Source organism: Vigna unguiculata, chromosome 3 (assembly GCF_004118075.2).
Source record: "Vigna unguiculata cultivar IT97K-499-35 chromosome 3, ASM411807v1, whole genome shotgun sequence".
Lineage (NCBI taxonomy): Eukaryota > Viridiplantae > Streptophyta > Magnoliopsida > Fabales > Fabaceae > Vigna > Vigna unguiculata.
The window spans coordinates 17,366,941-17,382,708 of record NC_040281.1 but is presented as its reverse complement, the minus strand read 5'-3'; the positions used below and the strand labels follow the sequence as shown (position 1 = coordinate 17,382,708).

At 31.5% G+C, this 15,768-nt stretch overlaps 1 protein-coding gene across 2 annotated transcripts; it reads left to right on the top strand.

The window, feature by feature from the left end:
• Window positions 1-13,602: 13,602 nt before the first annotated feature.
• LOC114178634 lies at window positions 13,603-15,651 on the top strand. Of its 2 annotated transcripts, none has more exons than XM_028064650.1 (3): window positions 13,603-13,761; window positions 13,933-14,127; window positions 15,202-15,651. In XM_028064650.1, exons 1-3 carry the CDS (start codon window positions 13,729-13,731, stop codon window positions 15,466-15,468), a joined length of 495 nt encoding a protein of 164 aa, XP_027920451.1. In that variant the 5' UTR covers window positions 13,603-13,728; the 3' UTR covers window positions 15,469-15,651. The 2 variants fall into 2 exon arrangements, with proteins under 2 accessions (XP_027920451.1, XP_027920450.1); XM_028064649.1 differs by having other exon boundaries at window positions 13,626-13,833.
• The last annotated feature ends 117 nt before the right edge of the window (window positions 15,652-15,768 follow it).

Genomic DNA, 15,768 nt, shown 5'->3' with positions numbered 1-15,768 from the left:
GTTTTGTTAATGGCATCGTGGTGTGCCTTGGTTTCTTTCCTAGAAACTTTTGGATAACTGTAAAGAGTGACACGTATACTCCATGACTTTGCTCTTTATATTATTTTCCGTGATGTTTCATTTAATTAAGTTTATTTATTAAATGGGACGTTACGTTCTACATTATCTCTAATTAATTGGTGATAAATTTAGCAATCAATTATAATTTTTTAATGATAATAATGACTATTTTACTAACCAATAATTTTTTATTTTGTAAATTGGTATTTAAATTGGTCACTATAGTGACTAACAACTTAAACTCACTAAAATTCATTGTTAATGAAGTATTTTTTTTTTGTATTAATAACATTGAAATTATTTTCTTTTTATCATATTTTAAAGACTTTATTACTGTATTTCTTAAATGTTTACATTCTCATATTAATAATTATTTTAATCTAATTAATTATTTTATTTTTCCACGTTGTAACATTTTATTTATTTAACTATTTTTATGTTATATATATTATGCTAATAAAAGAAACATCTATGTTAAAATATTTATGGTAATATTAATTCCATGAAGTACATATAGAGATATAAACAAGTCCTTGTGGGTATTGTTCGAACCCGTCCTCATTTTGATAGGGAATCCCCGCATTGACTGGGTATGGGTATGGGTATGGAGAATCTCCGACTTTTTTAATTGGTATGGGGATGGTTATAGGTATGTACATATCCCCGCCATAATACCCGTCCCCGCCATATCTCCGTCATCATTTAAATTATTAAAATATTCACAATTAATTAAGTAACCTTATATATATATATATATATATATATATATATTTATTTATTTATTTCTCAATTTTTTATTTCTTCTAATTATTTGGTTTGTCATGAAACTCATTCGCATCTCCAATATATTTTTCATCTTATCATAACATTTATGTAATTATGTTAAAATGATGTATGTCAATTAAAAAAGAACTATATCTCATATTTGAATATTTCTATTATTTTTTAATATTTTTATTTATTGTATATTTTCCTTTCACATGAGTATGTTCAATACTCTCAATTTAAGTGTTTAATAGCCTAAATCTTTCATTTACTAGGTAATATAAAAAAAATTCTTTACTTATTTTTATTAATTTTTGTTTCATTTGAAAAACTTTTTTTTTTCGCTAAAACAATTATTTTTCAACCATTGAGTATATATGTTGATATTTGAAAAGTGTTCTTAGATGTCTAAGGTATTTTTCATCTTATCATACCCTTAATTATACATTCGTTCTCCTTTGTGTGATTTCTTTCAATAGTTTCTCAAATTGTTTCTAAGACATACATTCGTTAATTTTTTAATATTTTTATTTGTTGTTTATTTTCATCATGTAAAATACTATTTCAGTATATTTTATCTAATTATTTTTATTTTCTAACTCATTATATCAATCATACTGTAATTTTTTACTATAATTGTATAAATAATTTTTATTTACTACAATATCAAAGTTTAATGTAATTGCCATGAATATTTTTTTATCACCATCCAACATATATTGGAGTTCAAAAGATACAATAATCATGTTAAATTTGTTTTATTATGTTTATTATTTGTTATTTATGTCATTTTGATTAAGTGATGTATTATCATTTTTATTAGTGTATAAAAAATAGATTAATTAGAATTTAAAAAATTAAAGTAAACAAACATTTAAAATATATTTTAATTTGAATATTTGTTTTCCTTTAAATTTTTTAAAAATATTTTTAAATTTTATCAACTAGGTTTCATTAATTTTTGCAGTTTGCAAATTTAATAAATGTTTTAGTTCTCATGAAATTTTATTTGGTATTCCAATCTAAAATGTAAACAATTATAATTTATTTCAAAGTATTTGATATCAAAGAAACAATCATCCTCCTAATATTGAATATTTGATAATATTATGTTTCCTTTACCGTATTTTTTTATTATTTTATAAAAATTAATTAAAATTTATATTGAAGTTAGTAAGGAAACGGGTACGAGTATGGGTACAAGATTATACCCGTTACCCGGTGGGGATGGGGATGAGATAAAACTTTGATATCCAGTAAATTTGGGTATGAGGATGAGGATGATTTTTTTTTACGGAAATAAATATGGAATATTGAAACTCGTTCCCGTTCTGTCCCGCTCCACCCCGCCCTGTTGCCATCCCTAGCTGCATATGATTTGGCGAGATGTTAAAAGAAAATTGACATGATTTTTGCTGGGTGAGATGATGCTATCATCTTTCTTTTGCGCAAAAAGCCTCAACCTGCGGCGTAACAAAGCTACGACAGGCAACTTTTATCGGGTTTGATGTATGTTTCTCATTCATTTAACGTCAATCCAAAACTTAACATCGCCTTCATTAGAAAACGTCATTAGCAAGAATCTAAATCAACAACAACACACCCTTAATCATCGAAATTATAAGACATCACAAATAGTTTAGGCGCCCAAATTTCTCTGGATCTTAGTAAGATTAAAGAAAAATACGAAGTTATCCAATTTTAAATATTACACTATTAAAAATACTATATTATATGAGATCTTTTTCACAAATTTGTTAAAAAGAAAACTTTTTCTTATTATTTCTTCTAAAAATCTTAATTGACAAATAATTCTTTCGTAAGTAATTATTTTTTACAAAATTATAAGATTAGTAAGTATTTTCTACTAAATTTGTTATGAAAAATATTTTATACGAAATATTTTGAAAAAATAAATTGACATTAATTTTTTGCAAATTTTTTTCATAATAAAATTTATAATTATTTCTTACAAAAATAAAAAATTCAAAACAAAATTAACAGGAAATATAATTTTTTTAGTAGTGTTAGGTAAAAAAAATGCAATCAGATCCTACATTGAAAAAGTTATTTATCTTAATTAAAATTTATTTAAAATACAAAAAGATCATGTGATTTATCTACTTTTTAATTGATATTAAAATTAGTTGAGAACTAAGACACAGGGCGGAGCCAAAAGTTTTACGGGACCAATTTAAAAAAAAATGATGATTATGAGAAAAAAAAATTATATGGATTCTATTTGTAAGAAACTTAATATTTTTATGAAAGAAAAGATAAAGTATTATCTTTAAAATAAAATATTAAATAAAACTTTTTTTTTTGAAATATTAAATGAGTCCTATTATATTCTATACATAATACAATAAAAATTAAAAAATAGTAGAAATAGCCATCACCCTTGGTCTCTCTGGTTATATTACTACTATCTAATGAAAATATATTTAATGTTAGGAAAAAATTCAGAGTTAATATAGTAATAAGAGAAAAATATAAATAATATTCTTTTAAAAAACCTAAATATACAATATGTAAATATTTTAAGGATTAAAACTTTAGAAAAAAATATAGAATTAAATGCAAAATTGATAAAACTTAAAAAAAAATGTCAAAGTGAGTCGACTTAATTTACATATAGGTTGTCTCATTCCAAATTGAGTTAAAAACAAGTCAGTTTCACCAGATAAACTCTTTAGTAGATTAAAACTTTGAACTAGATAAACTCTTCATTAGATTAAAAATTTTATAATGGTTCACTCTGTTATGGGTTAGTGGATTAACACATTTTAAAATATTTTATTCTTCAAATTTATTTTATATATTTATTACAACATAATTAAGTTGAATTGACTCAAATCACTCTTTCAACGCAATAAAATAAAATTATCACTTATCTCATCAAACATTATTATAAAAATATTTATTACAATATAATCAAAGAGGCTTTACTCAACTAAGTTTACTTTTTAATAGTAGTACAATAAAATGTGCACTTATTTCACCAAACATTATTATAAAGATAGTAGGTGGATATTAAAATGTCAACCTACATAATTTTACAAACAAATGAATTAAACATCAAAACTATTCAAATATTTGTTAACAACATTTTTATATTTAAAATTATCAAACTATCAATCTATATAACTAGAAGTAGTAAATAGTTATAATAAAAAAATTACTAAAAAATAGTAAAAAAATAATAAAGGATTGTTATTAATGGGTAGTCAACCCATTTTCAACCCAACTCAAATTCGTTTAAGCATGAATTAAGTAAGTTGTGTTCAATTTAATCTACATTTTGAAAAAAAAAAACTACTTTTTTCCAACCCAATCCAAGTCAAACTCGTGGTAACTCCCAAACTTCACAATCATCATCTCAACATGCATACATTATGTACACCATAACACACATTCAATTTCATAATATTTACTATCAACCTTCCACATAAATCACAATCACGTCATTAAAATATTGCATTGAATATACCATTTAGACGACGCCTAACGTCTCTAACTTAGCACATAATCGCACCAAAATTTCAAAGAAAAAGTATCATTATAACTCAATAAAACAACAATCGTGCGTGGCATTTATCTTTAACTTCATATCTCCAATCTACGATCAAAATGGTCAAACTGAAGATCTACATGTTATAGATATGCTTTCAAAATTTCAGCTCCATACAATGACTAACAAAGCAAGGAACTCAATTCTACCGCAACTGCGCAAACTAGAAAACATACGTAGTTTCCCAGTGACTAGATTTTTTTTTGCCCAACAAGAACCAGATTCGAAAAATACTATTTTCTTCTTGTCCAACGAATATATACCTAGGAACTCACTTTATTCTAGTCGGTCAATGACAAATAAACTCGCCCCATGTAATCCAAATACAGTCCAAAACGTAAACTCTACAAAATTTGGCCTATCGACTTGGTTTTCTCAAGGTTCTTGCACTGAAAAGTATCCATTCATGATTCCAATCATTAAAATACTATAAGTTGTCAAATTAAACTCTAAAATCTCAATTTCCTTAAAAAAAACCCATTTGAGTGATAAAATCGCCAATCACCAAATTAAATCATTTACTCCAAATTTATCCTACCAAAACCAGAATTTTTCCTTTCATATCATAGTTATGTTCATAGCACCCTTTCTATTAATGAAAAAAGAAACCTTTTGTTAGGGATCATGATCCTCCGTGATGATATTCGCACCAGGGAAAAAGAAGATGATAATAGATGAAAGCAACAGAGAATTTGTGAAGGTGAAAAGGTATTGTATTGATTAAAGTTGAATGTTACAAAGGGGAAATAAAACTCCTTTATATAAGAGCAATACAAAAAAAGCTAACTCAGCATTAGGCACAAGGAAAAGCGGACACATGTAAAGCAAGAAGCAAACAAAGAACTTCTAAACTAAACTCTAAGACCCCCCGCAAGCTGGCAGAACAAGTTGTATATGCCAAGCTTGGAGTTGAGTTTTGTGAATAAACCAAGAGGGAGAGCCTTTGTAAGGATGTCAACAAGTTGGTGATTGGTCTTGATAGAGAGGAGCTTCACTAATCCTTGTTGGATCTTCTCTCTGATGGTGTGACAATCTATCTCTATGTGCTTGTATGCTTATGGAAAACTGGATTGTTGGCTACTTTTATTGCTAAGGCATTGTCACAGAAAATCACAGCAGGTTGGAGCATGGGTATGTTGAGATCATGCATAAGGTAGGCAAACCACTAGACCTCACAAACAGTTTGGGATAAGGCCAGATACTCAGCTTTAGAAGAACTTCTTGATATGGTATTCTGATTCTTTAATTTCCAATTGATAAGAGTGTTTCCAAAGTAAATCAAATACCTTGTGACAGACCTGCGGGTGTCTATGCAACCTGCCTTCCATATTGTGTATAAACAATGAATGGTCAGCAAAAGATGATTTGAAATTATTTTTAAGAAGGAACGAGGCAAGTTGAGCATACAATTGTCGGCTAGCTTGGCACAAACCATAAAGAAATTTATGCAAAAGACAAACCTGTCCAGGCTTTGTATTGAGCAATCCAAGAGGAATATCCATATAAATGGTTTCATCCAGCTCTCCATGTAGAAAAGCGTTGTGGACATTCAATTGAGTCAACTTCCAAATTATAATAGCAGCAATGACAAGAATAAAACGTATCGTGGCAATCTTCGCAACTAGTGCAAAAGTGTCATGGAAATCTAAACCTTCAAGTTGTGTGAATCCCTATGCTACCAATCGCGCTTTATATCTTTCTATGGATTTGTCAGCTTTGTGCTTTAATTTGTAGAACCATTTACATACCACAGTATTGTTGTTGGTTGGAAGACCAACAATGGTCCATGTCTTGTTATGGTCAAGAGCTGCTAGTTCCTCACCCATGGCAGTCTTCCAGTTGAGAACAGCTTCTTTGTATGTTTTAGTTTCATGATTACTGTCAATGCTAATAGTGACTTGCTGAAAACGAGTTGATAGTCTAGACAAAGATATATATGATTGAGTAGGGTATTTAGTTATCTTTATGCAAGCCAAATCAATGTGATAATCCTTAAGATATGAAGGTATGCTCTTAGTTCTAGTAGACTTCCTTTGAGGTATTTCAGGACAGGTGGTTTGTTCAGTAGAAATATTGTTATCAGATTGTTCACAATTGTCATAGTTTTTAATATGGTCATCACAATCAAAAATAGAATTACATGGCTCATTAACATGGAGACAAATATTAGCATCATTGATGGTATCATTAATGTTGTAACAACTAGGAAAGACATCCTCGTAGAATAAAACATTACGGGAAACTTTAATAGCATGACTTTTCAGATAAAAAACAATATAACCTTTTGTATGAGGCGAAAAACCAAGGAAGATTCTAGATCTGGCACGAGGCTCAAATCTGGACAACCAATGGTAACCACCAATATGTCCTCACACCCTTGGGGAGTGAAAGATCCCTATGTGCTTTGCTCCACCAACTAATCCTACAACCCAAACATTTAAAGTTAAGATTAGAAAAATATGTTGATAAACATTCAAAAAGTAGATTAGTTCGAGTTCCTTACCATGTGTCTATCTACGCTCTACGCTTCCTCAAATGTGTAATCTCTTGATGGTCTTGTTGGCACAAATAGTCTGGATGATTTGGTGCTTGAAGATTTTATAAAGGTACATGAAGGCAATGCCTTAGAACATGTTGGAACCCAATGTCATTCACACGATCATATACTTGTAATCCACTTAAAGCCATTAGAGCTAATTCATTTTCTTAACACCCATTAAATGCTTTCTTTAATTTATAGTATGCATAGTTTGTACTAAGAAATCTCTGATGTCCAAAGAATATTGTTTTCCTTCTAGGTTGTAATTGATGGTGACATATGCCTTCTTCATATATAGGGCATGTTTTGTAACCCTTAGTATTGTAGCCACTTCAATTGTCATATGCTGGAAAGTCATTGATTTACAAAATAACATGGCATGCAACTTGAAGGAATCAACAATGTACCTGTAACACCCTAGGTGGATATTACTAGATAAAGCAATTATCATATAATTGCTTTGGAATTGAAATAATATATAAAGTTCCAAAATGCGGGAAAATTTAAAACTTATAGCGCAAAAGTTCAAACACGTGCAATTCATCCTCGCTACGAATCCTTAATAGAAAATAAAACATAAATAAGACCCATTACAAAATGTCTATAATTCAAACATAAAGGAAACCCCCATGGTTTTCCTTGCTCCATCTCTAAGCGTCAACGTTCTCACCTGGATTCTCATCTGCTCCCGTGTGACAAGTCACACGATCATCGCCAAACACAAACAAGAAGGGTGAGTCGAGAAAGAAAAATAACACAATAAATAAATAATAAGAATTTAACCCTCACCCAGTTATGTTAACCAATTTTAGTTCATCAACTCCTTTATGAAGTTTCACCCCAATCTCATAACTTATATGAGAAAGATTGATGATTCATTATTTTTCCTTATTTCATTGCCTTTTTGTGCCCATCTTGAGGGTTGTTTAATGCTTAATTATCTTTTGTTAGTGCATTTTTCACAATTGAGCTTCATTGGTTCATTATTATGAATTTTGAGTAATTTGACATTAATTGGTCTAATTTTTGTTTCTAATTGTTTTTAGGTATTTTGTGGAGCAAATTTTGTAGCTTGAACATTAATCTTAAGATGAAGATAGAGTTTTCACATCATTGCCACGTCTATGCCTTGTCATTTAGCTTGTCCACATCACTAGGCCACCATTTTTCAGCCCATAGTGACATTTTTGTAATTCTGAGTGGTATAATGGCCGTTTTGTAATTATGAGCAATTGTGGTGATGTGACCACGTGTTTTTAGGTTTTCTTAGAGTAGTAGCAACTCTCTCTTCTCCCACAATCTGATTTTGCGTTTTGGCAGAGCACCATTGTTAGGGTTTATGCATTTTGTTGAATCTTCCACACATTGGAGCAAATAGTAACATTTTCTGCACATTCTCTCTTTAAATTTGTGTTTTTTGTCTTCTTCTCTTCCCCTTCATGGGCAACTAATTTTAGTATGCATTGATTCCTTGCATTGAATGAAATGAAACCTTGAGATTAATGTTTTGTTCGGTTGGGTTTTGTTATTTCTTCGTTTTGGATTTGCGTTTGCGTTTAAAGAATCCAATTTGTTTTTGCTTAATTTTCAGAGTGAGAAATTTGTTGATTGTGTTCATGCTTAATTGTGACATATTCATGAATGTATCCACTGCTTAATTGCATGTTGAAGTCGTGGTTAACGTTTGCTTAGCTAGTTAATGACGAGTTTCATGAGGGATAACAAAACCAATTTAGTTTATAATCTGGGATGGGTGAAGTTCTATTTAGTGCAAGGAATAAATGTCGTTTTTGCTACTGTTTAATCAAATTTGCAATTACGTTTTAATCGTGTGTTGAAGTTGTAAAACAGCCAAACCCCCCACCGCATGTTGAATTGTAATTCTGAAAGGCTTTGAATGAGAGGTTGATCACTAAGAGACAACATTGGTTCAACTACTAAGTATTACATTTACATGTTTAATTTGGTCGAGTACGATCTCGATCAAAGATCCATTCACAACCTTGGTCCTTAGGGATTATCATGCTTCCACGAACCTACCAGCTCGTGGTCTAACTCTACGAATCTCCCCACCCGTAGTCCAACTCTACGAACCTGCCCGCTCGTAGTCCAACATGCGTGAACACCTGCTATAAACCTCCCCGCTCATAGTAGCCTCAGGTGTGAGCACGGAACATACAAACCTCCCCGCTCGTATCCCCACACAAGAGTACAAAAGATATGGACCTCCCCGCCCGCATAAAACATGCATTTCCAATCTCTGTTATGAACCTTCCTACTCGTAACTAATCCAGCATATCCTTGACCAACTATCAAGACCATCCATGCAAATTCATCTACAATGGACCCCTACCCCTACATTGTCGCTTGGCGCTGCCTAAGCGCCGCCAGGCAAAATCGTACTCCAGATCGCCTGATGGTGTTCTTCTACCGCCAGGTGCTATGCACCTAGTGACCCTGTTATTTGTGGCTTATCGCCTGCATCTTATTTTAATTTCAAGTATATTCAATTATCCAATTACATGAATCTCACTTCATATCAAAAGGTAACACTCCTAGTTACCAATTATATTATTTTACTTTTCTTATATATACATATATGAAATATATTAATTGTTCCATTGTTAAAACAACACAAGAAAAATAGCAACCTAAGTAGTCAACTACATGCAGCCAATACATAATAAAACATGCCCCTGTAACTTTTTTTATGCCACCACATAATAAATTAACTAAAACACTAATCCTAAATATCAAAACCACACTTTCATATTAGTCACCTAAATTGTATATTTATGAGACAAAAATATAACGTTAAATATATATATATATATATATATATATATATATATATATATATATATATATATATATATATATATATATATATATATATAATATTTTAATATAATTTATACCCCTCTAAAATAAATTTTGAATATTTAAGTTTAACCTTTTATATAATATCACCACCTTTATTTTTTTTATCACTTAATAACCCAAAGATAACTCAACTATAATTATAAAATCAACAAACCAATTCTTGAAATCACCCCATAAAAAAACTAAAGAAAGGAATGGCTACACCCCAAAAATCACGTGATGTAATTTGTCCAAAGGAATGAAGACTACCTCTATAAGGAGTGGGACCCATGGATAAAGATTCTCTAATAAAGAGTGGGACCCACGACTAAAGAAACAATGCCATGCACTTACGTAAGAACCATACCACCAAATCAAACATATCAACAACTTCCTCTCATAATATCTTTAAATCTTCAACTAATGGGGTTAAATAAACATTAATGTCATTTTCTTGTTGTCTTGGACTTGAGATCATCAAGGATAACATCACATATTTGCGTTTCATGCACAATCACGTAGGTAAATTGTAAATCACTAACAAGACAGGCCATGAATTATGTTTACTGCTTAAGTTACCATATGGATTCATTCCATATATAGCAAGTCAAAAGTTAATGTTCCTTGAATCATCAGAGAAAATCGGGAACATGAAATCACTTTTTTTTCCATTGCAAAACCATTTGATGGTACATCCATATGCATTACAAAATAATCATTTCAACTATGGAACTACAAGAAGATACCACTAGATTTTCGCAAAAGGACCCTTATTATTATATTCAAAATTTTCATCTTTCTCTTTGTATCTTGATACCCCACATTGTGGACATTGATCTAACTTAGCATATTCCTTCTTGTACAAGACGCAAATGATTAAGCATGCATGCATTTTTTTTTACTACATACCCATCAAACACAATATCTTATTTGCATCATAATTGTGTGTTTACAATGTGTTACCTTCAGGAATCATATCTCTCAACAACTCAAGTAATTATGTGAAGCTTTTATTAGTCCACCCATTTCATGCTTTCACATTGAACAATTTTAATATCACTAACAATCGAATATATTGAGTGCATTCAGAGGTTTTTCCGTGTCACTACACAAATTGGCATACACATGAGCACGTTAAGGAATGATCGCCAACATCACGAGTCATTTCCTCTAGCCGACATCGATCTCCAAATCAACTTTTTATAGTTATGCTTTAAACACATGTACACTCGGCATGTTTATTAATTCACAATACCATGTCCATTTTGTGTAGCTCTTTAGGAAACCATCACAAAGAACATGCTTCCGAATAACTTCAGTTGGTAGTTTTCGCTCATTCAAACAATTAACACATGAGAAATAGAATCTTCCATTATTGTTCGAAACATTCATCTTTGCAAATTCAAGAAATTGTTCTACTCCACTCTTGATATTCATTTGTTGTGTGTATAAAATTTATCCAACTCCAATCCATTGATGCGTGCATAAACCAACACCTCTGCTTTTAGTTAGTGTTAAGAAATAGCCAAACACACAATCCTTCAATTATGAACTCAACATTACCACCACACGACAACCCAAACAATTAATCCATGTATTGAGGTGTTTACACCTCAATTCAAAATATTTAAATGGAATCCCAGATTTCAATTTTATGCAGGGATGGGGAGAGGTGAAGTTTGAAAGAAATAGAAGTGAGCGAGGTGAGGCTAAGTGTTGCGTTTTATTTACACTCCATTATTTGACTCATGCGAGGGCAACAATGGTGGCAACTTCACATACAACCTTTTGAGGCCAACAAGTTCTCCGAAGTTCATTGTCATTATATTCTATGTTGCTAACAAGTTAAAAGTCATAAGACTTGAAAAGATGAATATCTCATTGGGTACTTCACAATGGATGAGAATCTAATATGTTATATATTCTTTAGGAAGATGAATATCTTCCTAGACTTTAAATTCCCTCACCCTATATGACATACACTGTGGCACATTTGTTCAATAAGTGTTGGAGTATGTGAAAATGGAATGAAGAAGACAATGAAATGCAACTGCAACCTAATCTTCTGAGAATGAGATCACTCTTGCAAGAGTTAGAAGATGTCTTCTAAAGAGGCTTCACAATATATACAACTTCTCAACAAAGATAAGTTGCATTCATTCAAGAACTAAAATATAGTAGATTCTCATTCAAGTAGGATTGAAATACATATAAGACATCTATGAATAAGTAAGTCAAGTACATATTTAAATCATCATTATATACGGAAGAATCTCGTCTCATAAAAGATCTAAAGTTATGATTATTCTAACTAAGTTTGTTTGTGAGAACTAAAAATAAACCAATTAAAAAAATTGAAAATAGAAATAAACAATACTTTTTTCTTGCCTCTTAGTATTTTTCTCTCTATTAACTATTCTAATAGAAGGAAAACACAAGAGAAGGCTCAAGAATGTTGCAACCCAAGCCTACATTATGTTACCCTTTTCTTTAGTTCTACAATGCAAAATTCAAAATTCCAATACAATGGGTAATGAGTAATGAACTCACAAATCAAAGTATTGGCTTAGGAAAGACTCTATACAAAGCTTGAATATCTCTTGCTACTGAATATGGTCAAATTTGTGTTTAACCTCAATAGCTTCTTCAACCAAGCTTTAACACTCACTCTTGTTGTTACTAAGTCCTGCAAAGGAATCAAAAGTTGACCTGGTATAAAAACTCGCTATAAAAAGTGATTTTCACTAGTATATCTATGTGATGATGGTTTGATAATAGATCATATATTGAAACACATTGAAGAAACTTCATTGTTAATTACAAGGTCTTTCCCTCGCAAACTTTTTTTCATAAACAAAAAATAGTATATAAATAAAAGTATTTTTTTAATTTTACTAAATTTCAATATATTTGATCCTTCCAAACTTATATATACTTATAAAAAAATTATGACACCCCAATATATCTTTTTAACGATATGCGACTTTTGAAACGAATACATTAGGAAAGACGTCCTAAAAGTAGAGTATCTCATACAACATCTACATGAAATTACATTTTATTCTTATCTTAAGGTTAAGGAGGTGTATGCTCTCATTGCTTCCTGAATTCATTTTTGTTTTTCAACTTAACCTTAATGTATATTCTTTTATGTTTAATGAGAGCTTCTCTTTCATGGTTGAAGCTTGAAGATGTTCAAAGTATTCCTGAGTTAATACTATACATGTTCAAAAGAATAGTACATAATAAGCTGTAGCTTGACATTGAAACTGTTACATGATACGTACTACTTTATGAATGTTACATGCATCGAAATAAACGAACGGCTACTTCAAAAGTGTGAAGACTAAAGTCATGGCAATGACGCGATATTTTTGCTTTCGGCTCTCGCTTTCTCTTTCTCCACATCTCATTTTCTAAGCTTTGATTTTGCTCTTTACGATGGGTGTAATGTAACTTAGCAGCAAGCACAAAATCTGTAGGTTATTTGCTTCTTGCAATATCCAAGTAAAGCAGAAAGTGTGTGTGGGATAGAGAGAGAAACTGAGAGAGAGACACCAACATTTTCAACCCAACTACACTGCTACCCTTCTTAAAAAGCAGCAAAGCAGAAAAGAAAAGCCATGCCTCTGATTCGCCAAGAGACAAGGACCCATATGAAAATTAAAAAAATGAAATAAAAATAAAAGAAAGCGAAAGGTTAAAATTTTAAAAGCAGTAGCAAAATCCCAATGGGAATCTTTCTTCCCCTTCAACTGTACAAGGTGATCCCACATTGCCACCTCTCTCTCTCTTTCATTCTGCTCTATTACACCTTTTTATGCTGTCTTTCTCTTTTCCTATCTTTTTCTCTTTCTCTCGCTCTCACAGACACAAACACACACAACAGACAGACAAACCAACATTTTCTCAGCTTCTGGCATGAGCTCATATGTTGATGGGATTTTCATTTGGGGATCATTTTGTAAGTGCTCTTAAACCTTCTCTCTCTCCAACCTATTCCCTCATAAAATGGTATTTGGAGAATGTGTTAATGGTGAAGAATCTTTGCTCTTTTTTTTTCTTCCTTTCTTCTTCCATATTCTTGTGACACTCAGCATGTGGTGCTTACGCAAAACAACTTTTTAAATATTAGGACCAAAAGGAGAGCGAGTTTCGCTTGATAGATGAAGCCAGTGCAACACAACAACAAAATAGTATCATCATGGAAGTTCATCATCTTCAAGGGGTTGAAAAAAGCACTGATTTTTTCCCAGTTGAACACCCTATGGAGCCACCAGATGAAGATCGTCCGGTAAAATGCCCAATGCCGGAGTCTTCCGTTATTAATGTAAGCATACATGTTTTTTGGTTCTTTAGTATTTTATCATATGATGGCATGACAAACAGGGATTTTGCATGGTAAGGAAAAACAATGCAGCTTCGCTTTAATGTTTGTTTTGTGCCCATGTTGATTCCTTGTTTCTGCATTTGTCTTATAGTTTTGTGCTCGTAATAGTCTCTTGCTTGCTAAGGGACCGACATGTAAAGTTTCTGGAGATGTACTTTATATATCGCAAGAATTTGGTATACTAAACATAAAATTTTTTGGCCTGAAATATTTGGAAGACGTATATACTAGAGTAGGGGTACACCCTTCTGAGCTTCTCTTTCTAGCTCTGAATACAGATGTGGAGAATGTCTTTTAAGGGTTTAGTACGGCGAAGACAAAAACAGGAAGCTAGAAGCTTTTGAAAGAAAAGAACTTGTATCTTAATTGACCCTTAGTACGTGCAGATATTTCTCATAATGTATCACAGGTGTTTGCTTTGAAACATAAAAGAAAAATAAAGGAAAAGAAGGAGAAAAATCTTGTATACGGAGATAATGTATTTCTCATCTAGCAAGATGTTCGTCAAAGGTATATTTGACCTTTATCAAATAAATTTCAGTTGTCCTAAAACATTTTTAATATTGATTCTCTCAAGATAGTTATAACATTTTTAAAAAATTAGTAAGAAAGTATTATACAACATTTCTCAATTTTATTTTCTAAATATCCATGTCAAGTGGAAAAGATTTAGAGGTTTATTTTAGTTAGAGAAGGGCTGTATATTTTCGAGTATTAAATAAATAAATAAAACACATTTAGTTATTCATTTATTAAAACACATCCAGAATTATTCTGCAAACGATAAATAATTGAAGTTAATGAAAACTAGATATATCCTGATGAATCTAATTATTGGTTTCTGTAGAAAAGGTTAAAAAAGGAAGTTAAGAACCAGAATGTTTTAATTTTTATGTTTGGTTTCACTGATTGTTCCAAAGGCCCTCAGGAAACGCGGAGCATGAGGAGTACTTCCATATTTGAAGTTGAATGGGAAGTTGAGGGAAGAAACTGACATAAATGTGATTTTTGTAGGATGAAAGGATGCATGAAAAGAGGTTTGCAGAAAGCTTAAAGAAGAGAACAGAAACAACAAGGGTCGTCGGAGATGGGGAAAGAACAACTTCCATGGAAGCAGAACCTCCAGCTCGAGGGGTACGAAAGAGGCATCATAACCTCACAAACGGAGGCGGAGATCTTGTGATGACTCCATTGATGAGAATGCCACCTCTCCCTCCCCTACCATCCCAGAATATCACCATCTTTCAGGTGCTGCAACAGGTGGACAAGTTTGAGTCTTAACAGAGAAATAAATTCTATCACAACAATCCGTGAAACTAAGGATGCATTTTGGTTATAAGCTGAGTAAGATTCAATAGAGCAAGAGGAAAAACGTTGAAGCAAGATCCCAAGTATTCATCTTGTGTGGGTCGTGAAAAAAAATGTACCTCGTTTTCTACTATATCCAGATATTTTTATACTTCAGTGTTTGCAAATGTGCATATCATACAATTCCTCGTCCAGTGGCATGTTGGATAAGTTCTTCCTAATCTTCATACCAGTTAAAATTTATGGAAGACTACGAAATCGAAAATGAAATTC